Source organism: Phyllobates terribilis, unplaced genomic scaffold (genome assembly GCF_046119375.1).
Source record: "Phyllobates terribilis strain yellow unplaced genomic scaffold, ASM4611937v1 Scaffold_1__5_contigs__length_1240528914, whole genome shotgun sequence".
NCBI classification, from domain to species: Eukaryota; Metazoa; Chordata; class Amphibia; order Anura; family Dendrobatidae; genus Phyllobates; species Phyllobates terribilis.
In genome coordinates this window covers 443,816,004-443,836,259 of record NW_027362761.1, presented here as the reverse complement: position 1 = coordinate 443,836,259, position 20,256 = coordinate 443,816,004, and the positions used below count along the sequence as shown (strand labels likewise).

General features: G+C 45.0%; 1 protein-coding gene across 3 annotated transcripts in view; it reads left to right on the top strand.

Annotated features, from left to right (window-relative positions):
• FAM174A (family with sequence similarity 174 member A) overlaps positions 1–20,256 on the top strand; it is a 513,219-nt gene that overhangs the window by 59,594 nt on the left and 433,369 nt on the right. Inside the window, exon 3 of one of the 3 annotated variants that reach the window (XM_073678008.1) lies at positions 5,943–6,274. The exons of the other annotated variants lie outside the window; for them this stretch is intronic. Coding sequence (XP_073534109.1) covers positions 5,943–5,946 — 4 coding nt within the window. The 3' untranslated portion in view covers positions 5,947–6,274. Of the gene's footprint in view, positions 1–5,942; positions 6,275–20,256 lie in introns of those variants that run through there. 3 annotated transcript variants of the gene reach the window in all.

Genomic DNA, 20,256 nt, shown 5'->3' with positions numbered 1-20,256 from the left:
TCAATATCAGACCCCTGGATCGTTCCGGAAATCCCGGACCTTCTTACTCGGGGTCCGGTTTCCTATCCTCCAGCCTCAAACCTCCATTTAACGGCATGGAATTTGAAAGGGCACTGTTAACCAGCAAAGGGTTTTCCTCAAATTTAGTAAGCCCTCTACTATGTAGCAGAAAGCCCGTTACCACCCATATCTATGCTATAACTTGGAGAAAGTTCCTGTCCTTTGCAGAATTCAAACTAGAGGATGGGATCCCTATTGGGAAGATACTAGAGTTTCTACAGCGGGGTTTAGAACAGGGCCTAACCACTAGTACTTTGAAGGTACAAGTTTCGGCTTTAGGAGCCTTATTTGCGTTTGATATAGCAGCTAATTATTGGGTAGCACGGTTTATAAAGGCCTCTTTCAGATGTAGACCTATTATTAAATCCAAACCCTCTCCCTGGGATTTAAGCCTGGTCTTAAATGCCTTGACTAACCCCCCCCTTCGAACCTCTAGATTCAGCCACCCACAAAATTATTCTTCTTAAAACAGCCCTGTTAGTGGCCCTAACTTCGGCCAGAAGAGTAAGTGACATACAGGCCTTTTCTATATCCCCACCATTTACCCAAATTATGGATGATAGAATTGTGTTAAAGCCTGATCCGGCTTTTCTTCCAAAAGTAGTCTCACGTTTTCATAGAACTCAGGAGGTAAATCTTCCAACCTTTTGTTTCCCCCCTAAAAATCAGAAAGAGGAAAAAATACATACATTAGATGTTAGAAGGTGCATGCTTAAATATCTGGAGGTTTCACGCAGTTTTAGGAAAGATAGTTCCCTATTTATATGCCATCAGGGGGCTAGAAAGGGTTGTAAAGCTTCAAAATCTACAATTGCGAGGTGGATTAGAGAGGCCTTCTCCCTTGCATTCTCCTCGGGGGATAGGGAAGTACCTGAAGGGTTGAGGGCACACTCCACAGAGCGATAGCAACTTCCTGGGCCGAGAAGACGGGGGTTTCCATCGAAGACATATGTAAGACTGCCACCTGGTCTTCTCCCTCCACCTTCTATAGGCATTATAGATTGGATTTGGGTGACTCTTCTGATCTCATCTTTGGGATAAGGGTGCTTCAAGCGGTGGTCCCTCCCTAATCTCCTTTCTTCTCTGTAATTCTCTCGTGGTGCTGTCATAGGAGTACGAATAAAGCCTTAGTTACTTACCGGTAACGGGATTTTTCGGAGCCCATGACAGCACCCTTATATTCCCTCCCTACACTGGTGTTTTTGCACTCCCGTAGAGTTATTTTTCTTTTTTGCACCTTCGGGGGAAGTTACTTAGAGTAATTGGCTTAAAATGAATTTGTTTTGTTATTAACCTTGGCGGTCCTCTCATGCTATGTTAACTAAACTGAGGCGGGAGAGAGGTGCCGCCCTTTTTAACCTGTAGGTTTTCTGTCCATGATGGGCGGATCCTCTCTCTCGTGGTGCTGTCATGGGCTTCGAAAAATCCCGTTACCAGTAAGTAACTAAGGCTTTCTCCCTAAAAGCGCGCACACTGTATCCGCAGCGTGGCTCCTGCTGCGCTCGGCGGTTAGTGTGCCCACTATTAAAGTTCATGAATATTCACCACACCCATGGGAGATGGAACCAGGAAATTGCAGGCCAGTGAGCCTTACCTTTATATCAGGAAAGATCTTTGAACAAATTATTAAAACAGCATGAATGTAAGTACTTGGAAAAGAATAAAGCAATTACCCAGAGCCAACATGGGTTTGTAGCAAACAAATCATGCCAGGCTAAGCGAATTTCCTTCTATGATGGATTCACTGACTGGATGAGGATAATGCGATATACTATATCTCGAATTCAGCAAAGCAGGGCTGTGGAGTCTGAGTCGGTGCCTATTTTGGTGGAGTCTGAGTTGGAGTCAATATAAAATGAACAGACTCCGACAATATATAATAAATTGGGTACAGTAGTTCAATGCAGTTTGTGGGGAATATTTTTTCATAAGCATTTTTGAAAGAAATGAAATATCCTATAAATTTCTGTCCTATTCCTGATCTGTGGGTCTAGACTTTTAGCTGAGAAAAATGTGTCCTACAGTAAATTTATCACTTAAACATGAGCCATGTATGAGGGAATCTGAGTCGGTGTCATGGAAATTGAGGAGTCACTTGAAGGTTTGGCTTGCCGACTCCACAGCCCTGCAGCAAAGCATTTGATAAAGTATCTCATAAGATCCTTATTGAAAAATTGACCAAGTATGGGAATGACAAGGCTACTGTTAAGTGGATTCATAACTGGCTCAGTGATCGTATTCAAAGAGTAGTAATAAATGGTTACACATCCATTTGGAAGAGTGTTTCAAGTGGGGTAGCACAAGGCTCTGTCCTGGCCCCAGTGTTGTTCAACATTTTTATAAATGATCTAGATAAGGGAACTGAAGGTAAGCTAATCAAATTTGCAGATGATGCAAAGCAAGGAGGGATAGCGAACACTAGAGAAGAGAGAGAGGATTCAGAAGGATATAGATAAGCTTCAACAATGGGCAGCGACTAATAGAATGGTATTTAACAGGGAGAAATGCAGGATTCTACATCTGGGTAAAAAAAATGTAAATCACATCTACATAATGGAAGGAATAGAACTAAACAGCATGTGTGAAAAAGACTTGGGTATACTAATAGATCACAGACTGCACATAAGTCAACACTGTAATGTAGCAGAAAAAAAGGCGCACAGTTCTGGGATGTATTAAGAGTAGTGTTGAGCATTCCGATACTGAAATATCGGGTATCGGCCGATATTCGCGGTATCTGAATTCCGATACTTAATTCCGATACTTTTACAATATCGAATACCGGAATCGGAAGTTCCCATAATGCCTGCGCTCTGCAGTGTCTCTGAAGGATGACAGGCTGGATGGCAGCGCTCAGCTGCGATCCAGCCTGTCATCATAATGCCATCCCAGCGTGAGAGAATTCTCCTGATTGTTTAAAAGCCGGCGGGCGGTAAAAAGCCGCCGACTTTTAAACAACAGCCCCATACTGCTTCCCCGCAGCCTCCGACCCCGATCCTCCGCTCCCCTCGTCACCTCCCATCCCGATCGTAAGTTAGGACCGGGCGGGGAGCACAGCACCAAGGAGCGGGGAGCGAAGGACCCGGGCGGGGAAGCCGGCAGTGAAAAGACTTCACCGCCGTCTTTCCCGTTCTGTGCTGCGCTTTCCCGCCGGTTATTTCAAATGAACAGCTGAGGTATCAGGTGATGCTGATCAGCTGTTCATTTGAAGTAGTCGCGGTGCCCTCAGAGGGTTCATGTGAGTTCATGCTTGACTGCATTGCATGAACTCACATGAACTTTCCCACGGCCGCACAGGTCAGCCACACCTCCCACACAGCCCGTCATGATTAGTGTGTGCGCGACGTCTGCGAGTGTGTGCGATGTCTGCGGGTGTGTGCTCGGTGTCTGTGCGATGTCTGCGAGTGTGTACGGGTGTGCGCGGTGTCTGTGCGATGTCTGGGGGGTGTGTGCGTGCAGGCAGACATAGGCCGATGTGACACTACTACTCCCATCGGTCTATGTCTGTCCCCCGTCCACTCGTGCCAGCAGGATCAGCTCGACTTCGGACCTTACTTTCGGGAGAAGGGTTCTAGAAGCTGTGGTCCCCCCCCCCAATGAGTCACTTCTCTGTAATTCTCTCCGTGGTGTCGTCATGGGGGAAGGAGAAAGATGTAGTTACTCACCGGTAACAGGATTTCTCAGAGCCCATGACGGCACCCGTACATTCCCTCCCTTCACGTGTGGGTGCGCACACTTATTAGTTACTTGTTGTAGCCACGTGGTGTGTCTGACGAGGTCTTAAATTGTAAAATTTCGTGTTACTAACCTGGTGGTCCTCTCATGTTCTGTAAACAACTGATGCGGGAGAGAGGCACCGCCCTTTTATCTGTAGGTTTCCTGTCCTTGAAGGGCGGATCCCCTCTCTCCGTGGTGCCGTCATGGGCTCTGAGAAATCCCGTTACCGGTGAGTAACCACGTCTTTTCGGACTAGAAGACGCACCGGACCATAAGACGCACCTAGGTTTTAGAGGAGGAAAATGGGAAAAAAGATGTAAGCAAAAAAAAAAATGTCATGATGCATTGCTATGTGGTAGGGGGGAGGGTTGCGGCTGGCACTGTTATAGGGGTAATGTCCCCCATCCTGTTATATATGGTCCACTCATCCCCATCCTGGTATGCATGGCTTCCCCTCATTCCCCCCCCCCCCCATCCTGGTATGCATGGCCCCCCCCCCCCATTTCCCTCCCCATCCTTGTATGCATGGCTTCCCCCTAGCCCCCCTCCCCAATCGTTATATGCATGGCTTCCCCTCATCCTCCCAGCCTGGTATGCATGGCTCCCCCTCATCCCCCATGACTACACACTTGAAAAAAAAATAAACAATTCTACTCTCCTACCTTCCCTCTGCTCCAGCGCTGCATCCTATTCTGCTGCCCAGCATGCGAGCAGCACATGACATCACTGCCATTAGCCCTCACACTCTGATATCAGCTGCCGGGATAGTCACTCCTCTTCACGCCGGGACTATGAGCATGCAGAGGAGTTATTAATTTTCTTTAATAGCGCACACTGTCAATCGCAGCCGTCGGCTTCCTCCTGCGGCTCAGGGATCACGTGTGCCCGCTACTGAAGAGAATGAATATTCACTCCTCTCCACACCCATGGGAGTGTGGGGAGGAGTGAATATTCATACTTTCTAATAGCAGGCACCAGGATCACTGAACCGCCACAGGAAGTCGACGGATGCGACGGACAGTGTGCTTTATTAAGTAGAATGAGTATTCACTCCACTCCCATGGGCATGGAGAGGAGTGAATATTCATTCTCTTTAGTAGCAGGCACATGTGATAGCTGCAGCAGCCGGCCACAGCTACTGCCTGTGCCCCACTCCTCCGCCGCTCCTCCTCCACCCCACCATCCACAGCCAGAATGTATTATCCGTACTATAAGATACACCCCCCACATTGCTCCAAAATTTTGGAGGAAAAAAGTGCGTCTTATAGTCCGAAAAATATGGTAATTGTTTTCTAATCCTATTTGACTATGTGTAAATGGAGTTCAGCCAGCAACTGTCTCTCAACTTTGTCGTACACATGAATGTTCTGCTTGGCCCGGCAATCGTGTTTTTAATGCTGCTAGTCAAGTCTGGTGGTGACTTATTACCAGCAAAAACACAGCCTGGCTAATCCTCCGTTATGAATGAACTATATCAGTGTTCTCCAACTCCAGTCCTCAAGGTCCACCAACATGTCATGTTTTCAGGATTGCGTTAGTATTACACAGGTGATGGAATTATTGCCTGTGCAGGTGATGGAATTATCACCTTTGCAATACTAAGGAAATCCTGAAAACATGGCCTGTTGGTGGGCCTTGAAGACTGGAGTTGAGGAGCCCTGAACTGACTGATTTGTTCCAGTAAGGTCGGCCTGCTCATACATTTTACGTGAAATGGGAGATACACTTTAATCATTCAATCATTCCTTTGATTATTCTACTTCAAATGCATAATTTAATGTCCGTGTTAGGCCACGCTCCACTGTCAGTATTTGGTCAGTATTCGGTCATTATTTTTTTTCAGAAGTGGGAGCCAAAACCAGAAGTGGGTGATAAATACAGTATTGGTGCACATATTTCTATTCTACCTTATCTATGATTATTCCTACCTGCTTTTGGCTCCCACTCCTGAGGAAAAAGTACTGATGGAATATAGTGGGGCCGTTGCCTAAGACCGAGGTTCCTGACCTAAGGAGTGTTGATTTCTTAGATGTGAGTTAATCACATGATAGAATTGGTGTCTGACGACCCCTTTTTGTGTAAACACTAAACCAGCATAAGTGCTCCGGTTACTCATGTGCTGGATTATCTTGACTAACTGTCCAACTGTTTTCTTTTTCTTTTAGATAAGACAATGCCTTTTAATTGTTTGCTGTTGACTACAGGACAGCGATCCGCTTGATGAAAGCAAATACATTTCCATACTGTTTGTATTGAACACTATCTATGCTTATTTTGTACATACCATATAGCAATATGAAAATGTCACGTGTTCTTCATTAAAAATGCCAATATTCTTATTTAAGAGCTGGTTATTTGCCTAGTTACTGTGGTACATTTCACTTGTACTAATTTATGTTATTTATGTTCCCATGTGAGAAATGCATTAAAATGCAAATTGCAGGTAAAGTGTTTTATTGTAAATATTGTCAATAAAAGCTAAAACAATTGTAATGTATTTTATGTTCCTCATCCTAGTTATGACTTATCTGAAGTTCCCTTGAATGAATGAAAGCTGATGGTTTTAAAGGTAGCTTATTCATGTTCACAATAAGTAATATATCGCTTCTATACACACTGTCAGATTATTCACTCCCACATACCTCCTATACTGCATTTTTTAAATCATCTGTACAGTCATGGCCAAAAGTATTGAGAATGAGACAAATAGTAATTTTTCCAAAGTTTACTGCTTCATTTTTTGTAATGGCAATTTGCATATACTCCTGAATGTCAAAGAGTGATCAGCTTAACAGCAATTACTGTACTTGCAAAGTCAATATTTGCCAAGAAAATTAACTTTAACCCCCAAAACACATTTCAACATCATTGCAGTCCTGCCTTAAAAGGAGCAGCTAACATCGTTTTAGTGATTGATCCATTAACACAGGTGTGGGTGTTGATGAGGACAGGGCTGGCGATCAATCAGTCATGATTAAGTAAGAATGACATCACTGGACACTTTAAAAGGAGGCTGGTTCTTGGTATCATTGTTTCTCTTCAGTTAACCATGGTTATCTCTAAAGAAACACGTGCAGCCATCATTGCACTGCACAAAAATGGCCTAACAGGGAAGAGTATCGCAGCTACAAAAATTGCACCTCAGTCAACAATCTATCGCATCATCAAGAACTTCAAGGAGAGAGCTTCCATTGTTGTCAAAAAGGCTCCAGGGCGCCCAAGAAAGACCAGCAAGCGCCAGGACCGTATCTTAAAACTGTTTCAGCTGCGGGATCGGACTACCAGCAGTGCCGAGCTTGCTCAGGAATGGCAGCAGGCTGGTGTGAGTGCTTCTGCAGGCACTGTGAGGCGGACACTCTTTGAGCAAGGGCTGGTTTCAAGGAGGGCAGCAAAGAAGCCACTTCTCTCCAGAAAAAACATCAGGGACCGACTGATATTCTGCAAAAGGTACAGGGAGTGGACTGCTGAGGACTGGGGCAAAGTCATTTTCTCTGATGAATCCCCTTTTCGATTGTTTGGGACATCTGGAAAACAGCTTATTCGGAGAAGAAGAGGTGAGCGCTACCACCAGTCTTGTCTCATGCCAACTGTAAAGCATCCTGAAACCATTCATGTGTGGGGTTGCTTCTCAGCCAAGGGAATCGGCTCACTCACTGTCTTGCCTAAAAACACAGCAATGAATAAAGAATGGTACCAGAATGTCCTCCAAGAGCAACTTCTCCCAACCGTCCAAGAGCAGTTTGGCACCCAACAATGCCTTTTCCAGCATGATGGAGCACCTTGCCATAAAGAAAAGGTGATAACTAAATGGCTCATGGAACAAAACATAGAGATTTCGGGTCCATGGCCTGGAAACTCCCCAGATCTTAATTCCATTGAGAACTTGTGGTCAATTATCAAGAGACGGGTGGACAAACCAAAACCAACAAATTCTGGCAAAATGCAAGCACTGATTATGCAAGAATGGACTGCTATCAGTCAGGATTTGGTCCAAAAGTTGATTGAGAGCATGCCAGGGAGAATTACAGAGGTCTTGAAGAAGAAGGGGCAGCACTGCAAATATTGACTTGCTGCATTAACTCATTCTAACTGTCAATATAACCTATTGGTACTCATAATATGATTGCAATTATATTTCTGTATGTGATATAAACATCAGACAAACACTAATAAAAACCAGAGGCCAGCAGATCATGTGAAAATATAATTTTGGTGTCATTCTCAAAACTTTTGGCCATGACTGTACTTTAATTGTATTGGGGCAGAATTATTAAAGGCTCCTGTCACCAGATTTGCCACATATAAAGTACCGCCTCCGCCATTAAGGCCTCTTTAACAGATGCTAGAATGCTGTAAAAAAGGCCCAAAGCTACTCTGTACATCCAAAAAAAGACCCTTTATTATACTCACTGACTGCATGGTCCAGTGGGCATCTCTCGTCTTGATCTTGAACCTCCTTCCCTGATTCGTGTGGATGACTCGTCCTACTTCATCCACACAGTGCTCCCCCCAGTACAGTACTGTAGTACTCTGCTCTGTCCACGACAGGGCAGAGAGCAGTGTGCTTGAACAGAAGTGTGATTGGGGGGCACGGTGTGGATGACATGAGAGGCATCTCCGCACGAAACAGGGAAGGAGTACAGTGATTGAAGGAAAAGAGGAGGCACCGCATCAAGATGAGAAATTCCAATCAGACCACACTTTCTGCAGATCCCAAAAAATACCATTTATTATACCCTGAGTGGATTGGGGACATTTTTTTACATCTCTACAGCCCATTTTTCTGATATGAAGAAATCAGCTGATTTCACTGAACTGTAGGATAATTAAAGTCATAATCTGAGTTTCTCAAGTTTCAAAAAAAAATCACGACTGCAACGCTTTTTATGGCTGGAGAAAATTGCCCAATTTTTACGGACTGTCCAGGAATTTCTGGACGGTTGGCAACCCTGCTCAGTGTGCCGTCTGTGGAGGAAGCTTTGCTGTTACCCAGAGTCCCCCCATTACTGGTATATCATTACTTGGAGGGGGGGGGTGCTGCGTGTGGTTCATGACCACCTCTCAAAGATTTATGTGGCTCTCAAGGTAAGAAAGGTTGGGGACCACTATTTTGAATAGTGTTTTTTTACATGCAGAAATTTGGGGTAATGTTACTGTGACAAAGCGACACAGAACCAACCTGGAAATACACTTGACAGCTTGAGCTATCATGTCTTTGCAATAGGTTTATCTGATATGTCTGCCCTAATTGGCTGCATGCATGTACAGTAGTTTTCAAAATAATAGTGTGTTCACATGAGTTAAGCACAAAATCTTTATACTAGTTTTTATTTCAATGCATTGGCAACATTGCACACTGTTTTTTAATTCAAAACATGACAAATGTACCGTATGTTTGGGACTATAAGATGCACCGGAGCAAAAGACGCACCTAGGTTTTAGAGGAGGAAAATAGAAAAAAATGTAAGCAAAAAAATGTGGTCATGATGCCCTGTTAAGGGGAAGTGGGTCTGCTGCTGACACTGTTATAGGGGTAATGTCCCCCAATTCTGTTAATATCCTCCATCCTGGTATATATATGGCCCCCTCCTTCCTGTTATACTTGGCCCTCATCCCCATCCTGCTATGCATGCACCCCTTATCCCCATCCTGGTATGCATGGCACCCCAATCCCAATCCTGGTATGCATGGCCCCCTCATCCCTCTTCCTGGTATTTAAGGCACCCTTCATCCTGTTATGTATGGCTCCATGGTCCCCCCTCACACCTATCCTGGTACGTATATGGCACCTTCATTCCTCTTTCTGGTATGTATGGCATTCTTCATCCCTGTATGTATGGCCCCCTCATCCTGGTATGCTTGGCACCCCCTGATCCCCGTCACTCGGCACAGAAAAAAAAAAAACTTTCATACCTCCTCTCCTCCAGCGCTGTGTATTGCTCTGTGCCAGAATAGTCACTGCTCCCCTTGCCGGGACTCTGTGCGTGGGGAGCAGTGACCATTCATTCTCCTTAACAGCGCGCACACTAGCCGCAGTGCGGCTCCTGCTGCGCACGGCGGTCAGCATGCCCGCTATTAAAGGCCATGAATATTCACCACACCCATGGGAGTGGTGAATATTCATGGCCTTTAATAGCGGGCATGCTGACCGCCGAGCGCAGCAGGAGCCACACTGCGGCTACAGTGTGCGCGCTGTTAGGGAGAATGAATGGTCACTGCTCCCCATGCACAACGTGGGGAGCAGTGACTATTCCGGCACAGAGCGAGACACAGCGTTGGAGGAGAGAGAAGGTGAGTAAGAAAGTTTATTTTATTTTTTTTCTGTGACAGGGATCAGGGGGTACCAAGCATACCTGGATGAGGGGGGGCCATACATACAGGGATGAAGGGTGCCATACATAGCAGGAGCCGCGCTGTGGGCACAGTGTGACTGTTATGTAGGAAGATTGATATTCACTGCTGGCATGGGGAGCAGTGAATATTCATTTTCTTTAGTAGCGGGCACAGTGTAGGCTGCAGCAGGCGGCTCCTGCCTTCTGTGCCCGCTCCACCACCACTGTCTCTTCCCCCACATCCACAGTATTTATGTATATCAGACTATAAGATGCATCCCCCACTTTCCTCCAAAATTTTGGCGGAAAATAGTGCGTCTTATAGTCCGAAAAATACGGTATATTTTTAACTACTTTACAGAAAATAACAAAAAATTAACATTCGGCTGTTCAAAAAAAGAAGAAAAAAAATAGCAGTGTCTGCATTTCCTTTTACAAACTCACAATATGTACTGTTTTTTTTTTGAGAATTTCGTATTCCTGTGAATCACTAACCTAATATTTAGTTGTATACCCACAGTTTTTTAGAACTGCTTCACATCTATGTTGAATAGAGTGAACCAGCTTCTGGCACCTGTCAACTGTTATTCCAGCCCAGGATGCTTTAACTACATCCCACAATTTTTGGGCATTTGTCGGCTTTGCCTCAGAAACTGCATTTTTGATGTCACACCACAAGTGTTCTATCGGATTAAGATCCGGGAATTGGGCTGGCCACTCTAACCTCAGTTTTGTTGAACACTAACCAAGATTTTTCTTGTTTACTTGTGTGTTTTGGGTCGTTGTCTTGTGGAAACACACAATTCAAGGGCATATCAACTTCAGCGTAAGGCAACATGACCTCTTAAAGTATTTTAACCCCTTTACCCCCGAGGGTGGTTTGCACGTTAATGACCGGGCCAATTTTTACAATTCTGACCACTGTCCCTTTATGAGCTAATTACTCTGGAACGCTTCAATGGATCCCCCTGATTATGAGGTTGCTTTTTCGTGACATATTGTACTTCATGATTGTGGTAAAATTTGTTCGATATCACTTGCGTTTATTTGTGAAAAAAACAGAAATTTGGTGAAAATTTAGCAATTTTCAAAATTTTAATTTTTATGCCCTTAAATTAGAGAGATGTCATACAAAATAGTTAATAAATAACATTTCCCACATGTCTATTTTACATCGGCACAAATTTGGAACCAAAACTTTTTTTTTTTTTTTTATTAGGGAGCTATAAGGGTTACAAGATGACCAGCGATTTCTCATTTTTCCAGCAAAATTTACAAAACCATTTTTTTTTTAGGGACCACATCACATTTGAAGTCACTTTGAGGGATCTTTATGACAGAAAATACCAAAAAGTGACACCATTCTAAACTGCACCCCTAAAGGTGCTCAAAACCACATTCAAGAACTTTATTAACCCTTCAGCTGCTTCACAGGAATTTGTGGAATGTGGAAGAAAAAAAATAACTTAACTTTTTTTTACAAAAAATGTTACGTTAGACCCAATTTTTTTTGTTTTCGCAAGGGTAACAGGAAAAAATGGACCCCAAACTTAGTTGTGCACTTTCCCCTGAGCATGCAGATACCCCCCATACGTGGGGAAAATCTACTGTTTGGGCACACGGCAGGGTTCGGACGGGAAGGAGCGCCATTTGACTTTTTGAATGTAAAATTTGCTTGAATACTTAGCGGATGTGCCCCTGATGTGCCTAAACAGTGGAAAAACCCCACAAGTGATACCATTTTGGAAACTAGATGGTTGTTAGTTGTGGAATGAGCTGAAAGTTTCTTCCTTGTGTCCTTGCAGGGCAAGGAAGTCAAGGTTTTGTCGGACAACCGGGACTTAAACCACCAAGGGGGCACCAGATCAAAAACTTTAATGAAGGTTTCAGACCGGTTGCTACAGTTGGCAGAAAGACATCTCTCCCTTACCGCCTTGCATATAAAGGGAAAAGAGAATGCCAACGCAGACTTTCTGAGTCGAAATATGCTAAAAGGAGGAGAATGGGTTCTCAATCAAAGGGTCTTTTTTTTGGATTGCCCAGAGTTGGGGACAACACAGAATCGAAAACTGGAAGTTTTCTGTTCCCTGAACCCGAGGGAAGATCCTCTAGTGGTAGACTCCCTCCTAATCCCGTGGAACTTCAGCCTGGGTTATGCCTTCCCTCCGTTATCCCTTCTTCCAGCTGTCATCAGGAAAATCAGGGTCGCCTTGGTTCTCTTGCCTGAGGGAGATGTCAATTTAAGATCCTTGGGTCCTTCTGGAGATTCTGGATCTTCTCTCACAGGGGCCAGTTATCCATCCTCATGCTCTGAATTTACACCTTACGGCGTGGAATTTGAGAGGGCATTATTGAAGAGAAGAGGTTTCTCATTAAATTTAGTAGACACCCTCTTACGTAGCAGAAAAGCGGTCACCACACACATTTATGCGATAACCTGGAAAAAATTCTTAACCTTCTCGGAGGCTAATGTGGAGGATGGGGCCCCTGTGGGAGGGGTTCTGGAATTCCTTCAGAAGGGGCTAGAGCTGGGTTTATCCACAAGTACTAGAGGTAGGACTACCAACCATGAAAAAATATAAATCTAGCACAGTAGAAGGTATAATAAAATATAACTTTTATTGGATATATGTTAAAATAACCATATAGCTCAAATAGAAAATGGACAAAGGACAAAAAAAAACAAAAAACGACACCCATCAATAGAAGTCACAAACACAACGGGGGAGGGAAACCATGCCCTAATACTATAGCCCCCATTTAGTGTAATAGTGACGTAGATATAGCATATGAATGAGAAAGGAACGGTCTCACCATTAGTTGGAGTACAGCCTTACTCATAGCAGTTGGGATCCCCACTCAGCTGGTATTCTAGCCAGAGAGGCACAGTCCACAGAGGAGATAATAACAATTGGGGGGGGGGGGGGACACCCACACAGTACCCAAAGAGAATATCCCATGTATAGGAGGAGGGCCGGGGATACCTACGTGTCTCGTTGATTAACTCATCAGGGGAGGAGGGGACAGCTGTATTGGCTTTTGGCAGGAAAGGATTCCCAAAACAAGTAATAGTGAGGAACTACATGTGCTGCGTTTACATATAGGTGAGTGGCGTTTAAATATGCTCACTTCTGGCGCCACATTTCAGACAGAAAACATCACTTTCAGTGCGCGATATATCGCATCACGGTGCCCATGTTAGGCGGCATAGGGCGCAGAGACTACTATGCCGTGCGCTCCAAGCTGGAACACACCCTTGGAACGCTCGCGTCATACAAGAACCAGACGGGGCGGGTGAGTGCGTCAATGCCGGTCCGATACGCTCCAGCCTGCAACGAACCGGTAATTCCTGCGCAGCAGTGTCACACTACTAGAGATAAGAGGAGGCGCATATTACACACCTTGCGCTCCAAACAAGGACACAGGAAAATCAATAAAATATTTATATAAGACGCCACTAATAGAACACCCACCGGCATACATAGGGGTGTAATTAGAAAGGGGAGCATGATATACATACAGAAAAAGGTATTATTCATGTCCACATATATAACAATATTCCATATAAGCCATAACACTTAGAAGAAAAAACAAATACTGGGTATGAAATAGATAAATCGAAACATCATAATAAGCCCAATAAATGCATCCCAAATTTAAGTAATTATAAAACTAAAGGAGTATAAGTAGCAATCCAACAAAGTACATAAATAATCCTACTACCTTGGGCATACATTACTCGAGGGAGGAAAAATTTTTTTTTATATTTTAACGTGGTAGTTTAGGCGGGGTAAGAGGCTAAAGGTCATGAATAAAAGTCAGAAAAACGTGCTAACTGGCAGGTATACAGATGGATGGACCTGTTATGATCTGCAACAAGTACTAAGGAAAGAAAGGGGAAAGCTATCCCTACAGTAAGACTAAGCTGAATCCCTACGATTTAGCGGGCTGCCTGTTCCTTGCGAACAGATCCGCCTTAGTCCTCGGCTAGTCTGAACGAAGACCTATAGCATAAAGGAAGGGGTCTCTAAAAGAACCAAGGACTGGAACAAAAATGGGACACCTCCTGAACAGAAAAGGTTGTTGTAGAACACAAAAAGATAAACTGACAAAAAGGTACTAGAGGTCCCAGAAGGACCAAGCAAACTGACAGAGATAGGCACAGAAGCACCTGGCTAGCAAAACAGTCAAACAACACTGAAGTCCAGCACAGCCAAAAGGGCGGAGCTGGAATATATAGGCAGATGGTCACGTGACCGCAAAACACAAGATGGAAAAAACAAACAGGAGGGTTCTAACAGTACCCCTTCTTTTATGAGGATCCTCCAGGCCTATCCGGAAACCTCTTGTGGAAAGCTCTAACAAGCCTAGGAGCAGAGACATCATCCGCCCTTACCCAGGAGTTATCTTCGGGACCGAAACCCTTCCAGGAGACGAGATACTGTAATCCCCCTCTATGCCATCTATAATTCAAGATACGAGAAATTTCATATTTGCCGTCTTCCACCACAGGAGGAACTGTAACAGTGGCATCCCTATCTGATACATCAGCCTTTTTCAACAAAGAAACATGAAACACAGGATTAATCTTCCAGGAAGTAGGGACATCCAACCTAACGCAATGTTCAAACGCAAGTTTAATAGCCAGCAACTCAAGATTTCCAACATCATAATTCAGTTCGGTTTCCGAAATTTTTTTCGAAAAGAAGGCACAAAGATGTACTCCATCCCTGTTCTCCTGAGACAAAACTGCTCAGACCCCCACCGATGAAGCATCAACGTCGACCAAAAAAGGCTTGGTCTCATCAGGCTGCATAAGGATAGGGGCAGAACTGAACCTCTCTTTGAGATACTTAAACGCTTCAATGGCCTCAGTAGTCCACCGGACCGTATCTCACCTTTCCTGGTGAGATCGGTTAGAGGCTTAACAATTACAGAAAAATTCTTAATGAATTTCCTGTAATAATTGGCTAAACCCAAAAATCTCTGTATAGATTTCAAACCAATAGGCCTAGGCCATTCCTGCACAGCCTGAACCTTCATCGGGTCCATCTCAAAGCCCTCGTTGGAGACAATTTAGCCCAAAAAACAAATTTTCTGCACAGCAAACTCACATTTCTCCAGCTTATCTAAGAGTGAATTATCACTCAATAACTGCAAAACTTCACGTACACTCTGCCAATGGGACTCCAGATCTGGTGAATAAATCAAAATGTCATCCAAATACATTCTTACCAATCAAAGGTCTCAGGATGTCATTAATAAGGTTCTGAAAAAATGCAGGTGCATTGGTAAGACCAAAAGGCATCACCAGATTCTCAAAATGACCTACCGGAGTGTTAAGAGCAGTTTTCCATTCATCACCCTCCTTCACTCGTAACAAATTGTATGCCCCCCAGAGATCAATCTTAGAGAACCACTTGGCCCCCACTAACTGGTTAAACAAGTCAGGAATTAACGGCAATGGGTAGGAATTGCGTACGGTAATCGTATTAATTTCACGAAAATCCAGACATGGACGTAAACCCCCGTCCTTTTTTTAACAAAATAAATCCAACTGCCACAGGTGACTTAGAAGGTCTAATGTGACCAGCAGCCAGGCTAGTCTGTATGTACTCCTCCAAGGCCTTTCTTTCAGGGATAGTCAGATTAAACAAGCGACTCTTGGGAAGAGTAGCTCCCGGAACAAACTCAATGGCGGAATCATAATCCCTATGAGGAGGTAAAACTTGCGACTCCTCCGAAAAAACCCTCCAAAAATCTTGAATAGGTACAGGTAATTCCCCTTTTTCCACAGCCGCAATGTGACCATTACAACATTTATCATAGCACTTCGGACTCCAAGACTTTATCATATTAGTAGACCAGTCCAGCAAAGGATTGTGCAGTTTTAACCAAGGCAATCCTAGAACGACCGGAGAGGGTAAATTATTTAATACAACCAAGTCCAAAATTTCTTGGTGAAGTCCATTGATAGTGAGGGGAAATGCAGCAACCTTGTGAGTAATACATTTCAAGGGAGTGTTATCAATTGCAATCACAGAAATAGGTGATGACAAAGGTTTGGATTTCAATTTAAGTATTCCCAAAAACCCTTTATCAATCACATTAAGTGTTGAACCACAATCCACAAATACCTGAAATTCAATCAAATTTTCATGCAAAGTAGTACTCCCTGAAAGAAATACTCCTGCAGAGCATAAACAAGCTATACGGGCGTACCTGACCTTTTTTTTTTCTTTACTTAACCGAAGCTCACAAAACTTAATCAAATGGTCAGCTTTACCACAATAAAGACACAATCTCTCGGCGAACCTCCTGTCTCTTTTCTGAGAGCGAAGCGACATTGCCCCAACCTCCATCGGTTCTCCGCCGTCTGAGCAGATTTTCTGGGGACTAGGACCTGGCATTACAGGAGTCTTTACCTCATTCTACCTAGATCTAAGCCTCCTATCCACACGAACAGCTTATTGCATGGCATCCTGCATAGTCTCAGGTGCGGGGAATGCAATTAGCAAATCCTTAACCCATTCACTCAGACCAGCAAGAAATAGACATTTCAGAGCAGGATCATTCCATTTGACTTCTGAAGCCCATCTTCTAAAGTGTGTGCAATAATTTTCAACATCACCTGACCCCTGATTCAAACGCCTGAGTTCTGCCTCAGCAGATGAGATTCGATCAGGATCGTCATATAATAGACCCATAGCAGAAAAAATTTCTTCTTCCGACCTTAAGCATGGATCATTAGGTTAGAGAGAAAAGGCCCACACTTGTGGTTCATTGCGCAAAAGTGACATAATAAAACTAATGCGCTGTGATTCATTCCCAGAGGACCTTGGTCTCAAACGAAAATATAACAAACAAGCATTTTTAAAGGAAAAAAAATCTTGCTGTTTACCATAAAAAACATCAGGCAGTCCTACTTTGGGTTCCACAAAATGTGCTCCAGAATAGCTACTCACGTGTTGCTGGAGCTCGGCCACCTCCAGAGACAATCCCTGCAAGCGTTGAGCCAAATCCTGGATGGAAGCCATACTGATCCCCGAATTTCTTTCCTTTTAGTTTTTTTGGGCTGGACTTACTGTTATGATCTGCAACATGAACTAAGGAAAGAAAGGGGAAAGCTATCCCTACAGTAAGACTAAGCTGAATACCTACGATGTAGCGGGCTGCCTGTTCCTTGCGAACAGACCCGCCTTAGTCCTCGGCTAGTCTTAACGAAGACCTATAGCATAAAGGAAGGGGTCCCTAAAAGAACTAAGGACTGGAACAAAAATGGGACACCTCTTGCACAGAAAAGGTTGTTGCAGAACACAAAAAGCTAAACTGACAAAAAGGTACTAGAGGTCCCAGAAGGACCAAGCAAACTGACAGAGATAGGCACAGAAGCACCTGGCTAGCAAAACAGTCAAACAACACTGAAGTCCAGCACAGCCAAAAGGGTGGAGCTGGAATATATAGGCAGATGGTCACGTGACCGCAAAACACAAGATGGAAAAAACTAACAGGAGGGTTCTAACAGGACCAACATGGATGGAAAGGATAGAGAAGAAGGGGGGCCCTAGTATGCCCTAGTATAGCTGTTCTTGGCACCCTACCTACCAGTGGAGGTTGGCAACCTAGGGGAACACGAGATGGCGCCCCCACTCCAATACGGCTCTCCCTAAATATCCCTGATCGGCCCTAAAGTCAAAGGAAATAACCAAAAGTTAGAATTTCGTCGAGGCCAAAGATCATGAATAAAAGTCAGAAAAACTTGCTGACAGGCAGGTATACAGATGGATGGACCAAAATGGAGGGAAAGGATAGAGAAGAAGGGGGGGCCCTAGTATGCCCTAGTGTAACTGTTCTTGGCACCCTACCTACCAGCGGAGGTTGGTACCCTAGGAGAACACGAGATGGTGCCCCCGCTCCACTACGGCTCTCCCTAAATATCCTTGATCGGCCCTAAAGTCAAAGGAAATAGCCAAAAGTTAGAATCTCGTTCAGGCCAAAGGTCATGAATAAAAGTCAGAAAAACTTGCTGACAGGCAGGTATACAGATGGATGGACCAAAATGGAGGGAAAGGATAGAGAAGAAGGGGGGGGGGCCCTAGTATGCCCTACTATAACTGTTCTTGGCACCCTACCTACCAGCGGAGGTTGTCTCCCTAGAGGAACACGAGATTGCGCCCCCACTCCACGACGGCTCTCCCTAAATATCCCTGATAGGCCCTAAAGTCAAAGGAAACAGTCAAAAGTTAGAATCTCATTGAGGCCAAGTGGAGACAGAGTCTGGAGACAGAGTCTTGAGACAAAAAATTCACCTGGATTGTAGAATTTGTTTATCCCAGTTACCACCCCGTAAAGGGACGTCAACTTTGTCAATTCCCATGAAAGTCAATGAGGAACCATCACTCCCATGTGTTATTTTAATATGCCTTGCCAGGGGGGTGTCTCTTTTATTGGCGATGTCCCTCAAATGTTCCCCGATTCGTCTTCGGAATTCATGGGTGGTCTTTCCTAATTACTCTAAACCGCATCCGCATGTAACTTTGTAAATGACCCCCTTCATACGACAACTAATAAAGGAACGAATGGTATATTCTTTTCCTGTGACATTACTAGAGAATCTCTTCCCTGTTGTCAGGGCCTGGCAAGCGATACAACCACTGCATTTGTAACAGCTAGTGATGAGCGAGCACTAAAATGCTCGGGTACTCGTTGCTCGGGTCGAGCAAATTGGAATACTCGGGTGCTCGACCCGAGCAACGAGCCCAATGTAAGTCTATGGGAAACTCAAGCATTTTTCAGGCGGCTCTCCCCGGCGGTCTGCAAGGGCCTAAAAATTGCCCAAATCGAAGGGAACAGTGCTCAAATGACATGGAGACAGCATGGGGAAGACCCCTGGAAGCATTTCTGACTCCCAGGTTACTTCTGTCAACAACGTTGTCAGAGGTATTACTCCTCTTTTACGGACTCACAATACAACATACCAAAACGAAACCAAAATAGATTTTTCTGGGAAATATGTTAAGGAACATCCTTTCCATGACATGTACAATGTATATAAAGCAAAATAAATAACCAAAACCAAAAATACTCCTCCACACCTTGGGCTATGTTCACACGTAGCGTTTTTGATGCATTTTTGCACTTTTGCATTGCTTTCAACCAAGACAAATGCATTCACCAGGAAATTTCATTTTAACATTTTACAACCTTATCTGGCCATGTGGTGTGTGACACATCATCGGACACATTCATACAGTGCTGAAAAGTCAATGGAACAGCATGGGGAAGACCTCTGGAGGCATCTCTGACTCCAGGTCACTGCCTAAAAGTGTGCTCATCATAAGTGATCCTTGGCGCATGCGAAGATGCCTCCCGCCATGCATCTGTCATTGCAGACTTGCAACAATCACCGTCCACGTTCTTGTCCCACTGCAGCGTTCAGTTGTCCCTACCCCATTCCTTCGAATGCAAGCGCAAGTATGCAGGCTGCCAGCCACCCACCCACAGACTGCAATACTATACTGCCAAATTTTTGACAGCTGCTTGCACTTGAAATGTGACCTTTTCGGCTCGTGTAGGCGGAAGCTTTTCATAACCTCATGCCGGCGGCAGCCGGGTGTCAATACTCGGTCCCCAGCCGCCACTATATTTCCCGGTATCGCCTCCTCCTTCCACAAGCACGGGTCCCACAACATTACCCATGCCCTCCCCAGTGCACTTACTGGGAGGGACCGCCTAACCACAAACACGTGGACAGGTGAATGTGGCCAGGGACGGTACGGAACCAGTCCACAACTTTTTTTGCTGACAGTTGTATTTAGCTCGGTGAAAGGACTGGCATAGAGGGAAACCCCCAGAGACAGCGGGAGGCCGCACAGCGCCCCCCCAGAGACAGCGGGAGGCCGCACTGCGCCCCCCCAGAAACATCGGGAGGCCGCACGGCCCCCCCCCAGAGACAGCGGGAGGCCGCTCGGCGCACCCCCAGAGACAGCGGGAGGCCGCACGGCTCCCCCCCGAGACAGCGGGAAGCCGCACGGCGCCCCCCCCCGAGGAGACAGCGGGAGGCAGCACGGCGCCCTCCCTAGAGACAGCGGGAGGCCGCACAGTGCCCCCCAGAGACAGCGGGAGGCCTCACGCGCCTCCCCTAGAG